At 37.8% G+C, this 26103-nt stretch overlaps 1 protein-coding gene across 26 annotated transcripts in view; it reads left to right on the plus strand.

Moving 5' to 3' along the window:
• The window catches only part of Rbfox2 (RNA binding fox-1 homolog 2), a 279806-nt gene that overhangs the window by 165628 nt on the left and 88075 nt on the right, over nucleotides 1-26103 (plus strand). The window contains exon 1 of one of the 26 annotated variants that reach the window (XM_077798413.1): nucleotides 9942-10466. The exons of the other annotated variants lie outside the window; for them this stretch is intronic. Within the exon in view, the coding sequence (XP_077654539.1) occupies nucleotides 10422-10466 (45 nt within the window). The 5' untranslated portion in view covers nucleotides 9942-10421. Of the gene's footprint in view, nucleotides 1-9941; nucleotides 10467-26103 lie in introns of those variants that run through there. 26 annotated transcript variants of the gene reach the window in all.

The raw sequence follows: 26103 nt of genomic DNA on the forward strand, positions 1-26103 counted from the left end.
AAATTGATTGAGTTATCACAACCTTAGAAGATAGTAGTATTACTTTTCTTTTTCCAGATGAAGAATTTCAGGTTAGATAGCTTTTCCACAATTATATAGCTGGGAAATGATGGTGCTAAGATTTGAACCCAAATGATGTGACTTCAGAACCCTGGGCTCTCAAGCACATGCTGTGCGACACCTGCTGTGTGCTAGAGATACCTAAAGGAATAAGACAGACTACTGGGAACCTGCCCTTCTAGAGTGAGAGAGACAAGTTGAGGACAAGTTGAGGAGGATATGTGCAATTGCTCAGGAGGTGCGGCAGGGTCTACCCTAGACTACAGAAAAACCTGTTCTCTTACTCCTGCCTAAATCTCATGCCTAATTTGCTGTCATACCCTTGTTCTTCCTTTTTTTTTTTTTAAATTTGTTTTTTAGTTTTAGGTAGACACAATGTCTTTATTTTATATTTTTGTGGTACTGAGGACCGAACCCAGTGCCTCACAATCACTACGTGAGCGCTCTAACTCTGAGCCACAACCCCAGCCCTCCTCTTCCTTTTCATAAGATTTCTCTCTGTAGTAGTTGAGGATACATTTTGATTTTACCCTGTCTCCCTGTCACTCCTCCCTCCCCCGAAGAAAGCAGCTAACCTTCCAAAGACTCATTTTAATAAGTGGAACAGGAATTCATTATTTAAATTTGCTAACAGCCCCGTTGAGGTATAATTAATATACAATAAACTGCATATATTTAAAGCTTATAATTTGTAAAGTTTTGACTTATGTACAACCATGAAGTTATCACCACAGCTAACATAATTAACATTAACATCTCTTATAGTGTCTTCATGGCCTTTTGTAAGCCTTCCAACATCCCCTCCCCCTTGCCCCTTTCCAAGCAACCACTGATCTGCTTTCTGTTACTTTGGATTCGTTTATATTTTCTAGTATTTTATATAAATGTAACCATAATGATAAATACTCTTTTTTTTTTTTTTTTGGCCTGGCTTCTTTCACCTATCAGGGGCACTCGAACCACTGAGACACATTCCCAGCCCTATCTTGTATTTTATTTAGAGACAGGATCTCATTGAGTTGCTTAGTGCCTCACTTTGGCTGAGGCTGGCCTTGAACTTGCGATCCTCCTGCCTCAGCCTTTTGAGCCGCTGGGATTATAGGCATGTGCCACCACGACCAGCTATCATAATTTTTTTGAGATTCCTCTGTGATCCTGCACATGTTGGTGGTTTATTCATTTTTATTACTAAGTAGCATTTAGTTGTGCCCATATACAATTTGTTCATAATTTATCTGCTGATGGGTATTTGGGTTGTTTGTACTTTTAGACTATGCAGATCTTCTGAGTTTTCACTGAAGTACAAATCTTCATATGGTTATGTTCTTGTTTCTCTGGGGTGAACTCTTAGAAGTGGAGTGCATAGATCATATGGTAGGTGAAAGTTTAATGTTTTAAGAAATTGCTAAACTATAGGGGAAGTACAGGGAATGTAGTAGACCAAATTATGCCATGTGTATGTGTGAATATATCACAATGAATCCAACTATTATGTATTATTATAACATGCCGATAAATAAATAGAGGCCAACTTGTTTCCACATTGGTTATAGTCCCAGCAGCAGTGTATGAGACATTTAGTCCTCAGAGGCTTGCCCACAGTTGGCATTGTCAATCTTTTAATTTTAGTCATTCTGTGAGGTGAGTAGTGATATCATTGTGGTTTTAATTTCCTTTGAATATGATATTAAGCATCTTTTCATGTTCTTATTTATCATCCCTTATTTACTGCTTTCTTTAACCAAGTGTTTAAATCTTTTGCCCACTTCTTTTTTTCTTTAAATTGGCTTGTTTTCTTATGGTTGAGCTTGGAGAGACGTTCTTATGTACTTGAGATGCCAGTCCTTTATCAGATAATAGGCTTTGCAAATATTCCCTCCTAAATCATGGCTCGTCTTTTTATTTCCCTTGGTATCCTTGGATTAGCAGAAGTTTTCAGTAAAGCTCAGTTTGTACTTTTATGGGTTCTTTTTTTAGTGCCACTTTTTGGTGCTGGGGATTGAACCTGTCATCTTGCATTCCACCATTGATCTGCACCCCAGTCCTCATGTCATATTTTAGTTTTCTCTTGAGACCCCCCCCCCCAACTTGGAAGTCTTGTGTTTTACCTTTTTAGGTCTATGGTCCATTTTGGGTTTAATTTTCTGTATGGTATTACTTTTATTTTGTATGGCTATCCAGTTGTTCCAGTACCATTTGTTGAGAAGACAGTTCTTTCCCCACTCAATTGCCTTTGCACCTGTGAAGTTATATTTGGACTTTCTATTTTGTTTCATTGATGTATTTTTCTTTTTTGACACCAGTATCACTCTGTCTTACAGAGTGTACTATTCTTCTTATGAATATTATGGGATCTAGTGGACTTCAGAAAAGCAATAAGTTTCACAAACATCAGAACAATTAAGTTAATTAATTAATTGATTTGGTACCAGGGATTAAACCCAGGGGCACTTAACCACTGAGCCACATCACCAGACCAGAACATTTGATTTTAGAACATGGCTAAGGAAAAGATAATCATAACCTTTAAAAACCTATATGGTACTTGAATAATAATAGAATGAAGTGGAAAGATATACCATGTTCGTGGTCTGGAAGACTTAATAGTTTTAACTCTACCCAAATTATCTGTAGCTTCAGTGTAATCTCAGTCAGAATCCTTGCCAGAGTTTTATAGAAATTGACAAACTGATTATGAAGTTCTAATGGAAATATAAAAGACCTGGAATAGCCAAAATAATTTTGAAGAAGAAAAACAAAGTTAGAGAACTAATACAACCTGATTTCAGGCTACAGTGAGTTTGGTATTGGTGTTGGTATTGAGGTTATCATACTTGTATGCAGTGAGACTGTGACAGTTAGATTTTGCTGTATGAGTCTTTCTCGAAACCTAGTGGTGTAAAACAGTTTAATCATTCATTCACAGTAATGTGGATCAGGAGTTTGGATGGTTCTGTTTCAGTTTGGGTTGGATCAGCTTGCCTGGGATAGTCTAGAATGACACCACTTTCATATCTGGCAGTTGGCAGGTTGGTTGGTCTGGGAGGCTCAACTAGAACAACTAATTTCTAATCTACTTGGTCTTTTATCCTTCAGGCTTCTTCACATGGTAGTATCAGGGTTTCAGAGAGGAGCAAGAGAGAGCATGCGAATGACAAGTCTCTGCTTGTGTCACATTTGCTAATGTCCCCTGGCAATGTGAGTCATGAGGCTAAGGCTAAATTCAAGCAGTAAAGGAAAATGTTCTCTTATTGTTTAAGGAGCTTCGAAATATTGTGAACATTTTTTTTTTTTTGCAATTAACCACAAATTTTTAGTTAATTGAGGTAAAAGTTTTAATGGAGGGGATAGTCTTGATTATGTGATGTGATTGATGAATGATATATCTGAATTCATTTGCAGACATATTTCCCCAACATTATTAGGATATTTACCATTGTTTTCTGCTTTACAAGTTACATTTTGGATGGAGAGTGTGACTCAATGGTAGAGCACTTGCCTAGCACACAAGAGGCCCTGAGTTTGATCTTCACCACCATAAGAAAAAAATGTTACACTTTTACCCTTACTCTCTCTAAATTATTTTTCTGAATTTAAAGTAACTGTTACTTATGGTCATTTATGGATCCATTATCTAAAATGCTTGGGGTCAGAAGTATTACCGATTTTAGAGTTTTCAAATTTTAGAATATTCCTAATGTGAATATTTGAAGTCTGAATTGCTCTGAAATTTGAAACTTTTTTTCAGCTGGTATTAGTGCTCAGAAAGTTTTGGATTTCAGACCTTTTGGTTAGGGTTGCTCAATCTGCACTGATTTAGGAAGAAAGAATAATGAAAGACACTTCTAATAAAAAATGCTGATTCCCTGCCTCATGATTTTTACACTCTCACCCATGCCTCTCACCCCCAAACAGAATAACACAGCTCAGCCTCACCATGGTCTCTTCTGATAACCCATACTTTCTTTCCTCTCATGTGTCATGTGAAGGAGTGTTATGTACTTAACTGCGATTTTCAGTGTTCTGGTATATATAAGTTAAAGATTTCTATTGGTATAAAAAATTCAACAATTTTCATATGATAGAGAACTTTGGATATTTTAAAATAGCTTTTTGACCTCTTTTTTGAGGGGGTACATTTACCTGCTTGCCCTTCTGTAAGCGCCTGAATATGGCTTTGCATATGCCATACTGTTTATGCACTTAGAATGCTATTCCATTATCTCAAAGCCCACCACAGCCCCCCATCCATATGGAGAACTCTCCCTAATTTTTCACAGTTTATTTTAAGCATTAATTGCTTGTAAAATATTCCTGGTTTCCTTCACCCTAGAAAATGAGATGGTAGCAGTGAAGGTTTTAGGTGCAATTGCTGCTCTATTTTCCCCCAAGCTATTATTTTAAGTATGACATTCATCAGATGATATTTTGATGTTTCTTATTTTCTGTTTTTTCCCCCTCTATATTTTCAGCTCTTTGAGAGCTTTTTCCATTCTTTTGAGTTCACACAACGTTGGGGATATCTTGGTTGAAATGAATGAAAATTGAATGAATGAGTCTTGATCTAATGGAAGGTCTGTACATGGTGCCTCTGATTTATAGGTGCAAGTTATTGCAGACCTTCTCTTTCCATATGCTGATGGTACATACTGTGTAAAAGACATCAGCTTGGTTGAGAGAAATTCAAAGATGAACTGACAAGTCTTAGCTTAAAACAACCCTTAAAAACAAATAGAAAGTACCACATAAGTTCAGAGAAAAGAAAAAATTACTTCTTGTTGGAGATAGCTAGGAAGATGAGCTTTGTGGAACAAATGGCATTTTAAGGTAGTTAAGAACCCACTTTCAGATTTGGAGATTCTAAAATGGATAAGAAAACAATGTGGTCAAAGGACAGAGGCAAAACCCAAAAACAACAGTGGGTAGTTGAATGTATCAATAATTGTTTTTGTACTTTTTTGACACTTGGAAGGCAAAGATCTATCCTAAGATAGAAATAGTTAAAAGTCATATGCAGGTTTTATGTCTATTTTTCATTCTTGATCCAGAATGTATCAGTTTGGCTATCATCATTTTACCCATGTTACTAAAACAGCTCAATCAAAACTCTTAAGCTCCTGTTTGCCCAATTCAGTCATTTTTTTCCTAAGGTCTCATTCTCTTTAACCTTTCTGCTTGATACTGTTATATATTTCTCTCTGGTACCATGAAATACCTTCCCTAGTGTATTTCTTCCCAGGATCGAAGAAAAGGAACAAATGTTCTGGCTTTTGTGACTAGTTCAGGATCCTGCTTGGTCTTCTTATCCTGTTTCTATTTCTGCCTTCTGGAATGAGTGAGTATTCCTTAAGGTTCTATTTTCAGCTCTTTGCCTTCTATCCATGTATCACTCTCCCTCCCCACTCTGTCTTTCTCTCTGTCTCTATCTTTTTTGGGGGGTGAGGGGAGTACATGGTTGATATTCATCAAATGCTGTGGACCACATCTATGTGGGAGACAAGTCTCAATTCCATGGCGGTCTTGGCTGTCTCTCTTATTATATTCCTTTTGGATCTCCATTTCTAAGGCTGACCTCTGGCTATAACCCTGAGTGCCTGTTAGGCATTTTCTATTGAATATCCTTCCACAATAACTTCAAATCAGTCCCTGCTTTGAGCTTTCCTGGTTTAGCAGTGTTGTTCTCACTTGGCCAGTCAGCCTCTCAGGGCCCAAGTGGTACATTTACCTTTCTCCTGCACTCTGCGTGTACACACCCTTCAGTTCCTGTGTTGACTGTCTTTGTCCTGTGTCTTACGGGTATGCCTTCTTTATTCCTGTAGCTCTTGTGTGTTTTTGCACTAACAGTTCATAGACTGCTGTAGTTAATACCCTCAAGGATTGTAGATGTGTAGATGATACTGTAGTGTCATCAGTCATGTCCTCTGACACGGGATGTTTGTTAGATTGTTTATTTTGTCCTTAGCAAAATTTAACTTTCATAAATCTCATACTTCTAGATGTCTTGCTCTTAAAATCTCAGGTCTATCTCTAGGTCTAGATCCATTTCTCTCTGATATCATCACACTCTATTTAATAGACTATTCTAGTTGTGCCAGTATTGAAACCTATATTGAAAAATGAGTTGATGTACATGGCTCTGCTAATGAAATGTGTGGAAATATACATGAAAAGCTATTTTCTATATTCATACTTTTAACTGATCAGGACACAGGAACTTTTTTTGGGGGGTGTGGGGGCTATTGGGGTTTGAACTCAGGGGCACTCGACCACTGAGCCACATACCCAGTCCTATTTTATTTTGAGACAGGGTCTTGCTGTGTTGCTTAGCACCTCACTGTTGCTGAGGCTGACTTTGAACTCACGATCCAATACTATAAAAGCTTTTATAATGTTGCAGAGTATATACTTTTCCAAACAAAGTAGGTTGGCATCATCAGCAAATAACTCTGAGCTTATTGTGGAAAATTAACCATTTTATTTCTGGAATTAAAAAATATAGTTGGTGCTGAAGATTGAACCCAGTGCCTCACACTGCCAGATGAGTGCTCTACCTCTGAGCCATAACCCCATCCCCTATTTCTGGAGTTTTTGAGGGAATATGATAGTATTTAAAATTTAAAGGAAATATCCAGTCTGTTCTGGGGGAAGAAATCAAGTGTAATTTCTGAGTTGGGAAATATTTTTTTGTTGTTGTTTCTGTTTTTTAAAATCACATAGGTAAGTGGACAAAATGCTGAAACAGTGATGTTATGCTTTTGATCTGTGCATAGAATTTCTTTCTGTTGATCTGAATATATAAGGCTCAAAGACTATAAAGAGGAGAGTGAGGGCCTTCAACTCTAAGATTTGTAATTTTTGTTGTAATAATTTGTCTTTCAGATGAAAAGTTGACCTTTCTTTCTATAAATATTAGAATTTTGGTTTGACTAGATTATTGGTCTTTTAAATTGTTCAGATTTAATTTTTTTTCCAACAGAAACAAGTGAGTAAAAAGGCAACATGAGGTATAGGAAGCTAAAATTAAAATGTTTAATTACTTTGCCATTTTTCTGAAGGGCTGATTATGTAAACTAGAGCTGGGCATAATTTGGGCAGAATCTAGGTAAGACATCTGTTTGAGGTGGTTTATTGTCTATATTCTTCTGTCCCAAGTGAGAATTTATAGTTATGCCAGCATGTTAGCTAAAGCAAGTATGACAGTATAAATTAGAGACCCAGAGAGTATTATTAATTATTATTATTAATATTATTATTATTATTATTAATGTTTAAAATACCTATAATGAAGTGGATCTATTTTGTTTCCCTTAAACTTTTAACAAGATAACTTATAATAGCTAATAATAATTTCAAATAATATATTTGAAAAATATAAATTTATATCTAAGGTAATAAGAGAAAACCAGCTACCTTTTCATCCCATCCCCCAGAGGTATTGGTTTTGTCTCATGTGTATTTTTGAGAGAGATACATACATACACACACACACATATATGGCATATATTATGTACATTATTTAGTATATACAATGCATAAATATGGCATATGTCAGTGTAATAAGTTTTATGTGTTTTTGTGCATATATACATAACTTATAAAGTTTACAAATTAGTAAGTAAGTAATTATACTCTACACTTTATTCAACAACATGATTTTTTCTCTTAATATTGTTTTAGTCATGTCTTTTCACCTTATATGATACAGATCTATCCTCAAGAAGAATTTAAATCTCTAGGAATTGACTCGGCTTCCCTATAACCTATTTGGGGATCACTTTTATGCTTAAATTATGTCAATTGTTTTAGGATTTGAATTATTGTCTGTTATCTTAGTATATTACCACCTTGGAATTTCATCTTGTGTAATTAATTTACCAGATACTGAATTGGGTTAACTCATGAAGTTGTAAGTTTGTCTGTAGTTAATTATTATGGCCCTCTATGGTTTATAAAAGATTGTATCATTTTTCAGTCTTCATATCAAGAGGCATCTCAGAAGATTTAATAGTGATTTAAGATACTAGTTTATAAGTATACATGTGACCAGATATGCTATTGCTGTGTATGAAATGTAGACTGAAAATGAGATGATGCAGTGTCTCTAATGGCAATTAGAGAATTGATTTAATTAGAGGAGCAAATATAGTGTGCAATTTTATTACAGAAACATTCCCTTTGTCTTTTTTGGGGGGAGGGGGCGGTGCAGTGCTGGGGATTGATCAGGGGCCTCACACCTTCTAGGCAAGTGCTGAACCACATCCCCAGCCCCCTTTTGTTATCTCTTAATTTGCCATTTCAAGTTGCTGTTTAAGATAGCTTTATAGGGACAGTGAGAATGTATACCACAGTCCTTACGATGTGGCCAATCAGATCCAAGATGTTATGAATCTTTGATAATATCTGTGAAGATTTGGCCAAGTAGCAGTCTTAGAGTTTTAATGATGGGAAAGTGGAGACTTTATAAGTGTTTTTTAAGAAAAACTTTTTAAAAATATCCTTCTACTTATGAGATGTTGCTTACAATGTTGAGTTTTGTGTAATAGCAATGTTTTACCTTTTGCCTTTGCCTGCATATTCTGTTCTCTTTCTTCCATAAACTGGGTTCTATCCATTTCTCAAGTGCTCAGCATAATACTTGTGAGTAATAGATGTTCAGTAACTTTTTAAAAATTATGTGGAATCAATTTATTCTTGTTTCTCATGTGTAATACATAAAGAATCAGTACTGGCAATATAAAGATAATGTAGTGTGTTGTTTGATCCCTTAATCTGTTAGAATCGACTTAAGATAAATGTTTAACCAAGAGGACTATCTTTAGATTGGCTAAGACCATTTTAACCCTTAAAAAACAGTTTCTTTTGAATTATCCTAAAATAAATTACAGTGACCATAAAAGGAGAAAAATTGCAGTAGAGGCAGGTGGGACTTGGTAATACATAAATTCTCACAGATGCCCTCACAGTTGCGTTTAATCCTCACAGTCTAATCCTAGGAACGCATGTTGTAATATTACTGGCTCTCCAAGATTAGGAGGTCATAGCCTCTGAAACAAGGTTAGAATTATTCATCATTTTGAACTGTTGAATACTTGTCCCCAACAGAGAATTTCTTAACAAAAATGGTTAACTGATGTATCTCTTAATTAACATTCGTTTTCACGTTCCGCTTACTCTGTGCCTTATTTTCTAAGAATTATGCAGCAATTCTTTGGTTTTAGAAGTGCCATTTAGGCTCTGAAGCCAACTCTAACCTGCTGTGCTTTGTTTAACTAACCTCACATCTGTCCATGTTTGTTACTTTTTAAAAATACTGGTTGTAGAAATATGTGTGCCTATGTGTGTTGTACATAATGATGGCATGGTGGGTATAGCAGCTTCCTAAAAGAGGAAAAGCAACTGGCTTTTCTGAAAAGACCTTTCCACCCCCACCTTTTTGCAGGCAGCCAGAGTTAATCCCTCCAAGTTTGATTGGAACAGCTGAGCGAGTACCCTGCATATCTGAAGGCCTCCAGTGGACTCATGTTGCTTCAGAGTTGGGGCCACCTTCCTCTTTTCTAGTGCTGATCCTGCCAGCTGTCCCAGCTTCTGTAAAAGCACAGGGAGGGGGGTGTTAAACGATACAAAAACATACAGTGTCATGAAAGGGATCGCTTTACTGCATGTATCAGTGTGACTCTTTTCTCCCATTTCTTTCCATAGCAGAAGGGGTTTATGCTGTTAATCCTAACACCTGTCTCTGCCGGAGACAGTGAGAAGGGTGTGTGTGTGTGTGTGTGTGTGTGTGTGTGTGTGTGTGTGTGTGCCTGCCTGCGCGTGCGTGCTCCCACCCAAGAAGGAGTATGGAAATAATACCAGTCCCATCTGCCTTTCCATGTCCTGAATTGGGAGTGTTCCCTCTGACGCACTCAAAGCCTGGGACATATATAATATTTTGGCACCCAGATACCTTGTGCTTCCTACCGTTTTTGTGTGCCACTTTAAGAAGCCCATGTTCCCTTCCCTGGCAGTCATTCTTTGCCTCTTGAGTTTCTGGTGGAGTTGTCAGCTTCAGACCAACAGTAACAGCAAATCTCTAGTGCAGTTTTCAGTCTGTAACTACTAACGCTGTCGGAGTCTTTTGCTTTTCCCTGAACATCTCTTCTGTGTATTCCTGAATCCTTTTGGGCTGGAGGCCTGGTCTGAACCAAGCTCCAACTTCATCAGCTGAGCCAGCATACCTATCAACAGCGTAGACTGGAAGTCAGCCAAGGAATTTTTTTGGTGCTCCTAGTTCTTTTGGACAGGACAGCCAGATCAAACAAGGCAAAAACTTAGTCGGTTTTTGTACTGTCTTTATCTGAAGTTCTTTTCCCCCCTTTGCTATGTATGGTGTATATTGTATGGATTATCAATATCCTGTTGTCCAGGTAAGCTGAGGGTTATAAATTGTTTGTTTACTAAGTACTCTTTGGCGGATGTGAAGGTTTTGCAGTGGAATGAAATGCTTATAGGGTTTCTGTCGTTTGACCTGGTACCATTCAGGACACAGATTTCCCAAGATATTTTGCTAATTTGCTGTAGCAGGAGGTTTGACTTTTACATTGTTGGTGCCGGACAGGGGTGGTTGACTTTCACCTCTAGAAGTTCTGAAACTTCAGAGAGATTCTCATATGAGAGAGAGAGAGAGAGAGAGAGAGAGAGAGAGAGAGAGAGAGAGAGAGAGAGAGAGAGTGTGTGTGTGTGTGTGTGTGTGTGTGTGTGTGTGTGTGTATCTCTGTGTCTTAAAACAGGGTAGGCTGGGCAATACAAATGTAACACAACAAAGCCAAAAGTATTACAGTAAACTTGAGGCTTCATTTTGGGCAGAGGCGAGATACAGATGGCAATTTCCAAATGTTGCTGGATTTTTTCAGAAAGGTAATATATATTAGGGAGCATTCCCTTCACATACAGACTATGTTAGACTATTTTTAGTTTAACATTTTGGATTATTTTGTGATAAGTGGCATTTTAATTAACTTGTAATCCAGAATCAGAAGATATTAGGAAATTGTCAAGCATATACCCGAATATCTATTTGCCTTGGAATTAGTAGCAATATAGTAAATCAAATTGAAGTTAAGAGTCTTGGATTATGGCTCCAGTTATAGTAGTTAATTATCTCTATGCTCATCTCAAACAAATTCATTTTTCTTGACTACATTTTCCTATAAAATGAAGGGGTTTGACCAGCGATTCTTTGAAATATTAATTGTGCTGAAAAGCTAGAATAGCAAAATAAAAAGTTAATACAGTTAATTATGAATTATAGATACTTCTTGGTTTCTTAGTTTTATATTTTGTTTTTCATGGCCATCACCAATTTTTTTTTTTTTAACTTTCAAACTGTCATTTCTCTAATCGTTGGCATCTGTTACAGATTGGGCAAGAACTCATAGGGTTAAAAGAAATGACAGACTAGTACATCTTGTTAGGAATTTGAGGCCCCAAATCTAAACCAAGCATGTGTTTGTGTGTGTGTGTGTGTGTGTGTGTGTGTGTGTGTGTGTGCTGATTGTGGATGAAACCTAAGACCTTGTGCATGCTAGGCGAGTGCTGTATTACTGAATCACATTGCCATCCCTAAAACAGGTTATTTAGAATTGGGCCCACCAAATAAGCTCTCCAGAGTACACTCAGCTCGTATTTGTGTCTGAAGCTTCCAGTATTGGATTGTGGTTATGCTTCTCTTTTATTCAGACACTTCAGTTTGTATTATGTGTTTTATATAACAGTTTCCATTTTTTTTGATTATACAAGTTAAGAATGTGTTACTTTCACTGTAATGAGACTTTGATGTATTTGTGGATTTCATTTATGCACTGTTTTTCTACTGACACAAAATAGTGGATTGGTCTTTCTAACAGCTTAAGACTGGAAGTGTCATGAGACTAGATTAGAGGCAAATCTTCTTAACAGTAAATATTGATGGGCTTCTGACTAGAAACATCTGTAAAAAGGAAATTCCTGAGACCTAACTAGTAAAGTATGGGACTTGTAATAACTATAATGTATATAAAATTATATGAGGAAAAAGTGAGTTTCCAAAAGAATTGAGGTGTTAGAAATATGTGAAAAAATAATTATAGCATGTAAATCAATTTGTTAGGTAAAAATTGACCAACTCCCCCAAAAAAATTTGCAATGGGAATTAAAGAATTTCCATTTAGAAATCATGACATGGTTTGATAAAGTCTTTTGCAAAAATTTTACTTATTCTTGATAAGGTGAATTTGCCACCCTTTTGCCACATCTTTTCTGCTCGTTAAGATTTAGTACTGGTGTATGTAGTACTCAGTACGTGAAGCCGCCCGCGCCTTTCCTGGCTTTGCTTCATTTAGTAGGTTTATTCTATCGGAAATTAAGGGAGCTTAGAAATTCAGGTAATGGGATGCTAAAATTTAAGGGTATGTCTTCTGTTCCACCACATCAGCAAATTAATGGGATTGAGAAAAACAATTTTAAATTGAAGAATCCAAAGCTATTATGTAATTTCATTTATTAATTCTCTTAAGTTAGCAATTTTCTTTCAGCACATTTATAAATGAGCAGCAGATAGGTATTTGCTTCACAAATGCCTTAACTGTAGTTATAAAATATTCTTTTTTAGCTTTTGTTATATTCTTATACTTAGTTAAATCAAAGCTCCTCATTGCATAATACTTGTGGTGGTGTGTATCAGTACATTATGCAACTGAAAATTATTAAGAACATGAAAAATAGTGTTTTTTAGGATTTGCACCCATTTTTAATTGAGCATTTTTAGCATTGATAGCATTGAGATAATGAAACAAAGTGAGTTCAATAAAGCATTTTACACACTTGACTTTTCATTGTTCTTATTGTTAATAAAATCAGGCTTGCCTTATTTTTTTGTGCAGTTGAGCCAGGCACGGTGTCACACATCTGTAATCCAAACAATTTAGGAGGCTGAGAGAGGAGGATCATGAGTTCAAAGCCAGCCTCAGCACTTAGTGAGATTCTAAGCAATTTAGGGAGATCCTGCCTCTAAATAAAATATAAAAAAGGATTAGGGAGGTGGTTCAGTGGTTAAGTGCCCCTGGGTTCAATTCCCAGTACTCCCGCCCCCCACAGGTGTGCAATGAAATTTCTTATTATAATTTTTGTATGACCTAATCTGGACAAAGTATAAAATATAGGAAAAACAAATAGATAAAGGCTTGCTAGATTTTATTTTTAAAAGATTGAGTTTAGAAAAAAATCTGAGAAACTGTGTCTGAAATTATTCTTCTAGACACTCCTGAATTAAATATTTACCTACTCTGGCTAGATGGATGAAATGTAACTGTTGTAGCAAATTGAGTACATTGTTTATTATCTTAGTTTATCCTTAGTGAAAAGATGTGATAATGGGCTACTTTGCCTGCCCCCTAGGCAGCAATGGGGTAGATGGAGGACAAGGAAGGAGGGTCTTAAATTATTGGAGGTTTAGCCAAAAGTCCTGATTTGAGAGTTTAGTACAACAAAAGACAGCAGAAGGATATTAGGTGTCTGGAAGATAGAGAGACAGAAAATCACCTACCTAAAAGGTACTGTTGGTACTGTGGTATGTTTTAGTGTCAGAATGCTGGAGAATGAATTAGTATGTACACTGTCCATTTCTTTGCAGGAAGCTGACCTGGGTGTACAGTGATAGATATGTTCTTTATTTCATATTTTTCATTGTGAATCATGTATCATGTGTGTTTTAAGCTGTGCTATGTGCCGGACACCACCAGCACAGAGTATAAAAGGGAGCAGGCAGCAGAGTCTCCAGTAAATTAATAATAGAGACATCATGGCAGACCTCAGTGTAAGGAAAGCAGTGTGCTTCACTTTTCCCTGCTTGATCATTTATTGCTTTTTTGATAATCCAGTTATTGATATATTTGTTTATATCCCATTCCTTTTTAATATTTATGTGAGAACCTTTTCCTTAATTTCTCACGGAATACAGAGAATGTAGACATAATTTCAGTTGTGTAAATTACTCTAGTTCTCTAGAGTTTGGGATGTCTTAAAGATATAAAAGTAAGTTATCCAAAACTAGAAATTAATTCATGACATAGTATTTTCTAATTCCTCTGGTCTTATCAATGGCCTAGTATGTTATTTGTGATCTTATTCTAGAGGTTGGGTATGGGGGGATGAGAAATAAATGATTATTTTTAAAAATAAACATACAAGGTTTAAAACTGTTAATTTCAAAATTTTCTCTCACCTTTCTTTCTCTATGTAACTAACTGAACCCTGCCTAAACTAGAGAGAAGAAGCTAGCAGACTGTAAATAGAGTTAGCTCTAATTTGACTTCACTTATATTAAAGGGAATGATGGGGCAAAGGTTAGAGATGCTTCTGGGAAGGTATTTAATACGTAATAGGTGTAAATTGTTATTTACACTTAGTTAAGGTTATTGTATGGGGGCGTGTTATGAAGAGTTTTTCTACTAACAAGTTTTTATTATTGCAGGAAATGCTAGCCCTTTAATGTTGCTTTTCATTTGGGTGTCAGAGGCAGCCTGGGAAAATATGAGCAAGCCCTGCCTCTCTTTAGGGACTCTTGGGCTTGCTTTTATAACAGTGCTGGTATGTGGGTGGAAGGTAGGGAAGTTGAGTCACAACTATAAAGTTGTGAAGAGCAAGAACATGTAAAGTTGTGTGTGTGTGTATGTGTGTGTTTTAATTAGTAGGTATTATTCTGTTGAAAATCTCAACTATTCCCATAAAGCTGAAAATAAAACCTTTTCTCCCATTCTTTTTGTATATCTTACTTTACACTTCAGCTTTCTAAAAAGATGCTAAATGAATTTAATAAATTTGAATATATTTCTAAACATGCTTTTGAAAGAAATAATGTTTCTATAATAGTTTTATAACTGCAAAGTTACTCTTCAATCTTATGGATCCATTTATGCCTATGTAATGGCTGGAGATAGAAATCAAGGCATTGTTCCATGTTATCCCCCCATTTTCAGTGCATTCAAGCACTAGGTTAAGAACTGGGGTGTGACATAAAACATGATTTCTACCCCAGACTGCTTGCAGGCTAGTCAGAATTATGCAGAAATAATAAACTCCAGTAGTTATGTCCCTTGGTTAGGTTCTAGGGTACTGTGTACACACAGGTGAGGGGGTACCTAACCCAAATGTGGGAGCAGATGGAGTCAAGAAAGAGTTTCTGGAGTTGTAGATCCATGAAGTAAACCTAGCCAAACAGAAGTCATGATGAAAGAGGGAGAACAGAAACATGGTATGTGGAGGTACCCACTGCAGTTTGCTCAGGGTTTTGGGGGCAGGGAAGGACACTGGAGGGGACCCACAGTGCCTCTGGACAGATGTCCAGATTATATTTTAGGTTCCTGTTTAAGAATTAGGATTCTTCCACCCTGTCAGATGTGGGAAGCAGTTGAGGGTGTTTGTCAGGGAAGTGGCATGATGAAATTTGCATTTAGAAAGATCACTCTGGAGGTAGTGGGTAGTGAGAAGTTTGGATGGGAAGAGTGATAGACTGAAGGCAGAAAAAGTAGGGAACAGTTAGAGAATAAAGAGGTCAGACTGATTTTGTGGTAATATGATGGAAAGAAAGGGCATACCAAAGAAATCAAAGGACCCTAAGCTTCTGACTTGTTAAGTTACTGAATAAAGATGAGGAGCCCATCACTTTGGGTTTGAATCTGAGTTCTGAAGCTTGCTAGCTTGGGTGCCTGGGGCAAGATGCTTACCCTCACCTAGCTTAGTTTTCTCATTTTCAAAAAGATCTCATCGTTGTGGTGAAGATGAAGTGGATTAATTAGTTATCTAATCTGATTCATTGTGTTATCAGATGCCACCTCAGAGTAAATTCTCAAGAAATGATAGCTGTTTTATCTGTCATGAAACTTAACCATTCACCAGGAAAGCAACATGGTAGAATGAGTGCTAGAATCCGAGCTTCCCACAAGTAGGAATATTCCCTCCTTGTCTGTATTGCTTTCTCCCTGTGCCTGGAGCAGTGCCTGACAGACAGCACTCAGATAGTTGTTAAATGAATTAATGATTCAATTGAGAATCAGTTTGGCTTTAGACTTTTAAATAATAGAAATTTGAAGGGTTTTAAAATGTGGTTGACCATTATTTGGCAGTTGGATATTTTGATCTGTAGTTCTGGAGAGATGTGTGCTGGAATTGGAAGTGCAGGGGGCATCTGAGTAAATGGTTGGCAAGTGAAGTGTGGAATGAGTTAGAACACAGCAGTATGGTTGGCAGTGTCAGCTTCTTTGAAGTTTCTACCCTTTTAGAAATCTGATGAATAATATGGTCCATCAAGTACCTGTGTGAGGAACTGTGCATTTGGGGTGAAGAACTTCTAGCATGCAATAAGAAGTGGTCAAAGGGTGATAGAAGTTGAAGAAAGGAGTGAGCAAGGAACAAAAAAGATCAGGAAAGTCTGGTATTATTTGAAGCTAAGAGCAAGAGTTTCCTGGAAGAGAGAACACCACAGAAAAGTCAAAGAAGATATAGATGTTTGGGCTGGGACTATATATAGTGCTTGCCTAGCAAGCGCAAGACACTGGGTTCAATCCCCAGCACCACACACACACACACACAAAAAAAAAAAAAAAAAAAAAAAAAAAAAAAGGAGAGAGAGATTGATTGATTGATTGATTGAATTTGGCTATTATTTGAAGACCTTTGGTGATTTTGGTAAGATAAATATCATTTGAGTAGTTATGGGGAAAGGCCATTGGGATTCTGGAGATTGCATGAAAACATTGACAAAATTGTCAAGAAATTGGGACAACTAGAAGTGCTTTTTTCCTTCATTTGTTTATTGAACAAATATTTCTTGAATACCTACTATGTCCCAAGTCCATTTTGCTGGAAGCTAGGGGTTGATCCGAAGGAGGATACAGTTTCCTTTAGCTGACAATCATATAACATGTTTTTATCTTCCCACCTCTCCAACCCTCCAATCTATGCCTGTCTTTCTACTCCTAAGCACACATGTGCGCATGTACAGAGAGCGCGCCCTTAAATGAATTTCTCCTTGGTATATTCTGGGCACATTTAGCCACTTAAAGATTCCAGTTGTTTTGCTTTTCTTTCTCTTGGGTACCTGGGAGCAAATTGTCCTCTCTGAATGCCAGTCATTAAAGTCAGGAACACACTCAAAAATCTCATTGTCCAGTGCTCACTTGGGTTCTGTGTTTTAGGGAGTTTATAAAAATCATTTTACCATTTTTCACTTGAAGCTTGTATAGTCTCTTTCTTGCACTGTATAATATTGGTCCTAAGTGTGGGAATGCAGTGTGGATCTTGAGCCCAAGGAAACCCTTATCCTAGTTCTAGACTCTTCGCATGTAGGAATCTTTGATTTGTCTTTTTATTAAAAAAAAAATTCTCCTCAGGGCCTTGTCTCTTTCCAGGGTACTTGGAGATTGCATTCACACCTAGCAGTCAAGGTAGTTGGACTTTATTAAGGTTAGGAGTGTATGTGGTAGTGGTGATGGTATGTGGGGTACATCTGTCTTCTTGTTTCTGGGGGCTTTTTGCCAAGAGTAGTATAGTGGACCGGTGGTTGCAGAGAATGGTGATTTGCAGGTTTATTTCATGTATTAAATCTGAAAACACAATTTTCCCGTAAATATGATTTGCATTTTTCCAGAAGTATATTGCTTTCAGCATACTTGGCTTCCAGTGAAACTTACCTAGCCCTTTTCTACTTATTCACTTTGTCTTTGAAAAGATTTAATTGCATTTTATCTCCTTCCAATTGGCTTTTCAGTTGCAAATTCCAAGAGCACTAAATATTCTGATTGTGCTGCTATCTACAGATTCTACATATTCTGACTTCCAGAGGATTTCTAAATAAGAACAGACTTAGTTCTGCTACTTTTTTGTTTCTAATTTCCTTTGTAATATTTGAAAACAAGGTCATTCTATTTTTAAAAAAATATTTATTTTTTAGTTGTAGTTGAAAACAATATCTTTATTTTGTTTACTTATTTTTTATGAGGTGTTGAGAATCGAACCCAGGGCCTCTCACATGCTAGGCAAGCACACTACTACTAAGTCACAACCCCAGCCCAAGCCCCTTCTTTTATATATATTTATATGTTTTGGATTATACTAAAGATATACAGATATGTGTAAAATGCCTGAAGAGTGCCTGACATCTTGTTGTAAATAGCTGATTGTGCTGCTATCTACAGATTCTATAGGTGGCTGTGTAGTTCCTGTGTTCTTTTTGGAATTGTTTTAAAAATGATTATTAATAGGGGAGAACACGGTGATGTAGCATTGGAAAATTCCAAACTAATGGCATTATGCAGGACATTTTATTTGTTTGTTTATTTATTTAAATTTTCGTTTTTAGCTGTAAATGAATCTTTTACTTTATTTATTTATTTATTTGTATGCAGTGCTGAGGATCAAACCCAGGGCCTCACACATGCTAGGCAAGTGCTCTACCACTGAGCCACAACTTCAACCCCTATACAGGACATTTTTAAAAACTTGATCTACATTGTGCCAAACAATTCTCATGGAGACAGTAACAAACTATTATTCTCAGTGATTACTGATTTTAAATTTTTATTTCTTGTGTATTTATTTTAAAAATAAGAAGCTTAATTTTAGAATTAACTCTGATCTTTGGATAGTCTATTTGAGAAATTAACATCATAAATGTGGCAGAACTTAAATATGTCAATCCTTTAGGATGGAATCCTATCAGATTACTAAAAAAAATTAGGGAATCTTAATGTTTATGAGACAAATGACAAAGTCATAAAATCATCAAACATTTACATAATGAGCATATATAAGTAAGGAGATTATGCAATTTATATGCAGAAATTAAAGAGTCCTCCAACGTCACTAAAGTAGGGCTTCTGGATTGAATTCCCTCTTTGATGCTTTTTTCATTATATCTTTTTAATAAGAGAACTTTAAAGAAACTCCTGTGTTCAGTAAACATTCTCTTAAACCTCCTATTTATAGCGCTCTGTAGTAACAGTATTTACAGTAGTGACACAGATGCCAGTAAACATTTAAGAAAGGATTTATTCTTTTTCATCAGAGGCTGGAACACAGGTGAATCCCTGTTACCCGGAATTTTTAATGAAGCTGGAAGCCTTAAGCAGTCCAATTTTTGGACACTTTCCCATACATCTGAAGTTTCTTAAGCGGTCCTATTTGTAGACACCATTTTCAGAATCCCCAGTTCTTATACAGAAGGGGGGGGGGGAAGCACTTTGCTGACCACCTCCCTGGAAGTCAAAGTCCTTTGCCCTCCTTGGGCTGGTGTGGTTTTCTAGGACACACATGCTCTCTTGTGTATTTCCCTTAAGCCTTCACGTCAGCGGTCATTAAACACCTCCTGCTTCACATTTGTCATTAAATCTACTCTATCTATTAACTATACATCACTGAAAAAAAATTTTTTTGTTTCCTTTTTGTGATGCTAGGGATGGAACCCAGGGCTTGGTATGTGTTAGGCAAGCTCTCTACCACTGGGCCACACCCCTGGCCCTGGTGAAGATTAAAAAAATTTTTTTTGTTTCATTTTTTTATGTATTATCACATATTCATGGTCGTAATCTCTTAAAAATCTGCATTAATTATAGTGACATTTTATGAATGCTTTCAGTGCAATATCATTAGTGTCCCCGTCACATCCTTAAAATGTGCCAGCACATGGCTCCTCACTCTCCGATTCCTTCCCCCTACACACACACACACACACACACACACACACACACAGGAGCACACGCGTGCGCAAAGCAAAGTGCACACCAAACTGCCATTCTCCAGCAGGCCTGCTTCTGGAGTTGGGAGCTGTCAGCCTGCTGGGAGGGGTAGGGGGAGGAGGAAGAGGTGGGGCTCTGCTCTGATTAATTACCTTAGGCATTCAGGGGTGGGGCTTCCTTCAGCCATCTGCCTGAGATATGGGAGGGAGCTGGAGAAAGAAGGAGGGGGAGAGACTGCCAGAGAGGAAGAGAAAAGAAAGGAAGAAACATTAGGAAGAAAAAGGAAGGAAAACGGTGTAAAGGGGAGTCAATTACCCACCCTTAAATAGCCAGCTTGGGGGGGAGGGGGTGGCCAAGGAAGCCGAGGAGGTGTGCCCCAGCAAGGCTGCTTTGAAAGCTTTATCATCTGTTCCCCTTGGTTTATGGAGAAAAAGAAAATGGTAACTCAGGTAAGATTTGTTCTTCCTCCGCATGTTTCTTTTCTCATCTGTGGGATCTGAGTAGACCCTGGGGGTGGAGTATAACCAGCAGAGGTCTAATTATGATTGTCTTCTTAGGAAAGGCCAGATTTATTGTTATCAGCTGAAAAGCGCTGGTCTGTGTCTGAGTCCGTGTGTGTGTGTGTGTGTGTGTGTGTGTCTCTCTCTCTCTCTCTCTCTCTCTCTCTCTCTCTCTCTCTCTCTCTCTCTCTCTCGTAGCTTTTTTTGTCCCCCTCCCTCAGCTCCATACCAGATTCCTGTTTCCTGTACTGTGCAGCTGTAGCTCAGGAAAGACCCTGTGGGGATTTGTCTACCTCTTTGTCTTGGTTCTGAGAAGAGGGAGGGAGAGAAAGACTGCAGAGGTAGGAAGAGATTCTTATAGCCTGCCAAAAAGAGGGGAGAGGGAGTGACTTTTAAGAATTGCAGAAGAATTTGGGTTATAGGAAATCTGATTCCTGACTCACTTTGGTTCTCAGGATTGGCTTTGGAAAGGCACTTTTGCTGCCTTTACTCTAAACAGTTTATTAAAAATGAAGGTTATAAAAAATGTTTCCTTTTTATGGCTTTATTACTGGCAAACAACACATTCAGTGGGAACCCGTAGTCACTCCGGGTATAGCAGAGGCAGGTAGAACTTACCCTGACAGAGCAAATCCAAATGTATAAATGACAGTCACCCCAGCTTTAAAAGACATTTGAAGGAGAGGGAGGAGGAAATGGAAGCTATGGCTCTCCTCTCTCTCCCTTTCTGCCTCTCTTGGTTATGCCACGCAGTGTCTACTCTGCATTTAGCAAGTCATTCCTGGCGAATGGAAAGGTGAGTGTTCTTCCATAGCCCCCTGGCAGGGCTGTTTTTTCTTCCTGGCAACCTTCATATGCTTCTTTACCCTTTTTTCTTTATAGGTTGAGAGGGAATAAGGAGGCCGTGATTTGTTGGTAAGAAATCATTTACATGTTTAGAACATTCACATCCTCAGTCCAGGACTTAGCATCAGTTTCACTCCAGGCTTTTATGCTCCTGGGGAAATTTCATCACTGGACAGTGCTTTCCTTTTAAGGAGGTTGCCCTTTTTTGTATTCTCTCCTCTCTCTTCTCTCAGTCACCACCGGAGGGCGAGAGAGTCAGCTAGCTATCAGGATAGAAGCATCCTTTTAGGATTTGGAATCCTGTTCAGTTAAATGTTATATAATGCCCTGCAGTACTGTTCAGAACGAGGGAACTATGGAGGAGATTTGCCCATCGTGACCCAGAGGGAAGGGGAGTTTCAGAGAATACATCCTCACAAAGTGATTTTTTACTTAGTCTGAATTTGGAGACCTTAAGGTACCTTTTCTTTTGGAAAATGGAAAATCCCTTGAAATATTTCTCTTCTGCTTCTTATTCCCTCATTGTCAGTCTAATTAACTCTTGGTATATTGCCTTATTTTTTTTTTTTAACACCATAAAAGAGAAAGCCTCTTTCTGGATTCTCTTTGTTGCTTGGGACATGATACTTGCTTTGCCCTGGAGCCCTCATTCAATTTTCATTAACTGGCATTATTAGAGGGTTAACAGTTCTCTTCTTTCTCAGCTAAAAGCTGAAGTCTTGTTCATGACCTGACTTTTTATTACACGTACCATATTTTAAAATCAGTGAAAGAGTTATCTAAACTAGGAATTTTTGTAATTGGAGTTTTCTGTGGCCTCTTGGAACATTTGCCTTGCTTTCCAGAGGAGCTGGTAAGTGTGTGAGCCTAAGTTGGATGCACCTTACCACTGCACTAATGTTTCGTGACACCATGGTCCTAGTCATTAGGATATCAGGGAACTATAATTTTAGGAATGAAGTAAAAGAAACAGATGGAAACTGGAAAGAGAATTCTAGGGCTGCAGTTCAAGGGTAGAGTGCTTGCCTTGCATGTGTGAGGCACCGTGTTCCATCGTAAGTGCTACATAAATAAATAGGATAAAGGTATTGTGTCTATCTACAATTAACAAATACTAAAAAAAAGAATTCTAATAGGTGAATTTAAATCATCATCCTGTTTTCTCGGGATGTGCTGAAGGAAAGAAGTAACTAATTTTTGTCTATCCTGAATTTATACAACTGGAAAAGACAGAATGTCAGATTTGTGATCTGCAGTCCTGCAGTGTATTTGCTTTGGTGTGTCCACTTTTAGTGTTAATGTACATGATTGTTAGTGTTAGTTATCTAGAAAACAAATGCAAAGGGAATAATCAGCTGAGCCAAATTTTTTCATCTCTCCTGTGGTTTTGATTCATTTTTTGTTTGTTGTGGTTTTTTGAACCAGGCATCCAATCCCAACCCTTAACAGTGACCTGTCATATAAGCTTTTTCAGTGTAAATTGTCTGCATTGGTTAGGGCTGGGCCACCACAGTTAAATGGTTTAGTACAATATTTAGTATTTTGGCTAGTGTGTGAAGAAAGAGATAGAGGATGTGTTTTCATAATTTGCCATTTAGGCTCTTGGCATCTTCATGGCATACCCTGTATACCTACGCCTGATCCCCATCACTCAGTAGGTGGAAGAAGGGCTCTCAGTGGATGACATTTTGTTTTATTACGTATGCTCTAGTTTTATGCGACCTTTTGGGGTTTTAATTAGCAAACTTCTCTATCTTTTACGATAAGTAATTGATGCTTTCCTTTAAAAATGGCAATTGAATGACAAAATTCTAATACAGGAGACACATGCTCATGTGACATTTTAAATAATATCTCTTATTTATGTGTATGGTGCAGGAGATTTTCACTGAGTTCCTCTCTTAATTTGATTTACAGACTAAAAAAAATATTGCCACTTCTCACATCTATGAAAACAAATATGGAGTAAAAAAAAAAAAGGAAAAAAATCATTCTCATAATATGTGTAAAATTCAAGTTCCAAATGACTTTGCCTCTAGTTTAGATTTAAAAAAAAAAAAAAGTTTAGCCGGACTCAGATTCAGTTACACTATTTATTGTTAAGAGGGAAAATGTATTAGAGAGGAAAAGATTTTACAGTAGGGACGTGAAAGCAAATTTTCGTGCTCTGCTGTGGTATGAGACTGCCAGCTTCTATGTAGCACAAAGCCCTCCCTTTCTTGGATAGCTCAGTGCTTTGCTGGCATTTTCTTCAAAATCTGTTTTCCATCAGAACCAAGAGGAGGGAAGGTGTTAAGAATAAGGGCGGTTGGAAAGGAGGTTGCTGTTCCTTTAAATAGTGCTGGGAGTCCATGTGGCAGCAGGCCGCTCTGGAGTGTATTCTTTTGTAATGAATCACCAGTTCCATTGTCTGCTATCTCCCCTCTTTGTAGCTGGAAGGCTGAAGTCTTTCACCTGAGCTGCTGCCAGTTGCCTCTCCGTTCCTGGGTGGTTGGGAGAAGAGAAGAGGGAGGAGGGTATTTTATCTTTAATTAAAGACAGATAGGAGAGCAGGTATGTTTGGCTTTGTTTCATTTTATCCTGTTCTTTCTGCATTTGTTTTTTGAAATGAGTTGGAATAGGGAATCTTGGCTATGATTTTGCAAAGTATATTCCATTTTCTCTGAATTCTGGAAGTCCTTAGATTATTTGGTCTCCATTTTGTGGCCTTGCTCTAAAATGATTCTGTTCCCTGGCCTGCCAGTCATGTTCCTTTCCACGCGAATCTCATCCCACCCTTCATCCACGGAGCTGAGCCCACTATTTGTTTTGGCACACTTTCCACTTTACATGGGATGCACAGGATTCTGGGGAAGTTAGTGGGTAGGCGGGGATTATGGGTTGCAGACTAAATTTATGTTCCTTTACAATGAACAACAACAACAAAGCTTCACTTTTTCCAATAATTTGGTTTCTTTCTGAATTCTGCTGTGTTGTCCCATATTTTGATTTATAACCATTTCCTTGCCAAGGCCAAAGCTGGCTTGAAAAGTACTGTTATTCTAAAAAGTACTTAGCTTTCCTGAAAAGATAACCCAGAATTCCATAAATGGAGCTGTAATTATACCTGAACAATTTTGATTAATTTTTTTTGTCTACCATCCCCCTTCTTTGCCCCTTCCCTCTACAATTTTTTATTTTTATCTTTCTGCCTGGTTTTGCAGTTGAGACTAGGTAAGCTTAGTGTTTGACAACCTACTATTGAAGTTTGTATTGCTACAGAAGACACCATCATGTTGAAAGGTAATGAATGGCCTTCCTCAATCCTCATAGTAACTGACATTCCTGGTTTTGTTCTTCTAGTTTTCTGTTCTTCCCTGAAAAATTCCAGATTCACAGTCTATATAGATGGCCATTTGGGAATAATTTTATCTGGCTCTTCACTTTTGGAAGTGAATGGAATGTTTCAACTTGTTATCATGTCATGCCTTATCTCAGGTTGTTTGTGGATGCCTGATTGTGATAGACTAGTTGAAAGGCACCCTAGTGTCAATAGAAGCCAGCCATATTGATGATACAGCCCCCACCCCTTCCTACCCAGGCCACTCTGGGATCTGACATTTGTTGGTATCCTGAGTACTCCCCTGTGAGTTGTGATTCCTCACTTTTCTTTGTTTCCAGCATTCCAAAATTACTATTAAATCTTTCTTGCACACTTCTTCACTGAAGGGTCGCATGTGCACTCAACCAGGCACAGTGGAACCTTCCCTGCAGAAAGGCCTTGCCTTTTGGAGGTTGTACTTCTGTACTGGGCTCCAGTGCGCCTCTTCTAGGCAGTCAGAGTGCTGCTGCACTTGGCCATTCTGAGGTATTGTTTCCATTTTCCAAACTCTTAAATGTTCCTCTGTACACTATTAGAATGATTAAATTCAGAAAACCTTGGAGTCAAATAGTTCTTTAGGAGTCATTGCCAGAGTGACTCACTTAAAATGCTAGTCTTGATTTTTGTCAGTCTTGTGCTTAAACTTCAACAATTGTTTCCCTTCAGAGTCAAAATAAAATCCTGTGTCCTTACAAGGTCTCTAAGGCCCTGCATGATCAGGAACCTGGCTGGCTGCCCAGCCTCATCTCCTGCCACCCTTTTCATGTTTCCCTCCAGTGACACTGGCCTCCTTGCTGTTCCCTTAACAGACCCTGCACCTTCCCTCTCTTTTCACTTTTTCCCTCTGCCTGACATGCCAAGTGACTTGCTTTATTCCCATGTTACTTCTCAAGGGAGAGCTCTCCCTGGACCTGTCTGAATTAGCACTCTCTTGTCATTCTGTATCCCCCCATCCTTCTTTTTCTTCACTTATCTGACTTCGGTGTTTATCATTACTGGTTATATGTTTATTTGTATATTGTCAGTATATCCCCCACCCCACCACCACCACAAAGAACATAAAGCTGGGTGTGATCGTGGTCTCTTTGTATCTCCAGTGCCTACAACAGTGCCAGACACATAGTTGTATAATAGCCAGTCCTTCTGTATGCTTGTGATGTACTAATATCAGATATTGTTCTCAGCATTTTACGTACCTTAATTTATTGAACCCTGTCAACGCCAGGGTTTAAGTCTAAGAAGTTTGGCACCAGCATTCCTTACCACTACTGATAATGACTGCCACTGAAATAACTTTTGTTTTTTCATACCTGCTTTGCACCAATTTTACATACATATCACATTTATAAATATAACAGTTACGTTCATATCATATGTCCCTTGCCAATCACATTTGTGATAGATTTTTTTTTTCCAATTTTTGCACAAGATTTTGAGATTCTGAGGTCAAGCAACTGGTGGCTGTGGGCACAAAAGGATTTCAAACCTAAGATCTATTTAGTATCAAATTCACATGCTCTTTCTTAATACTAATAGTAATTCACAAGTAGTTCCTCATGATTAGTTCTGTTACTGGCCACTAAAAAGC

Source organism: Urocitellus parryii, chromosome 5, assembly GCF_045843805.1.
Source record: "Urocitellus parryii isolate mUroPar1 chromosome 5, mUroPar1.hap1, whole genome shotgun sequence".
Lineage (NCBI taxonomy): Eukaryota > Metazoa > Chordata > Mammalia > Rodentia > Sciuridae > Urocitellus > Urocitellus parryii.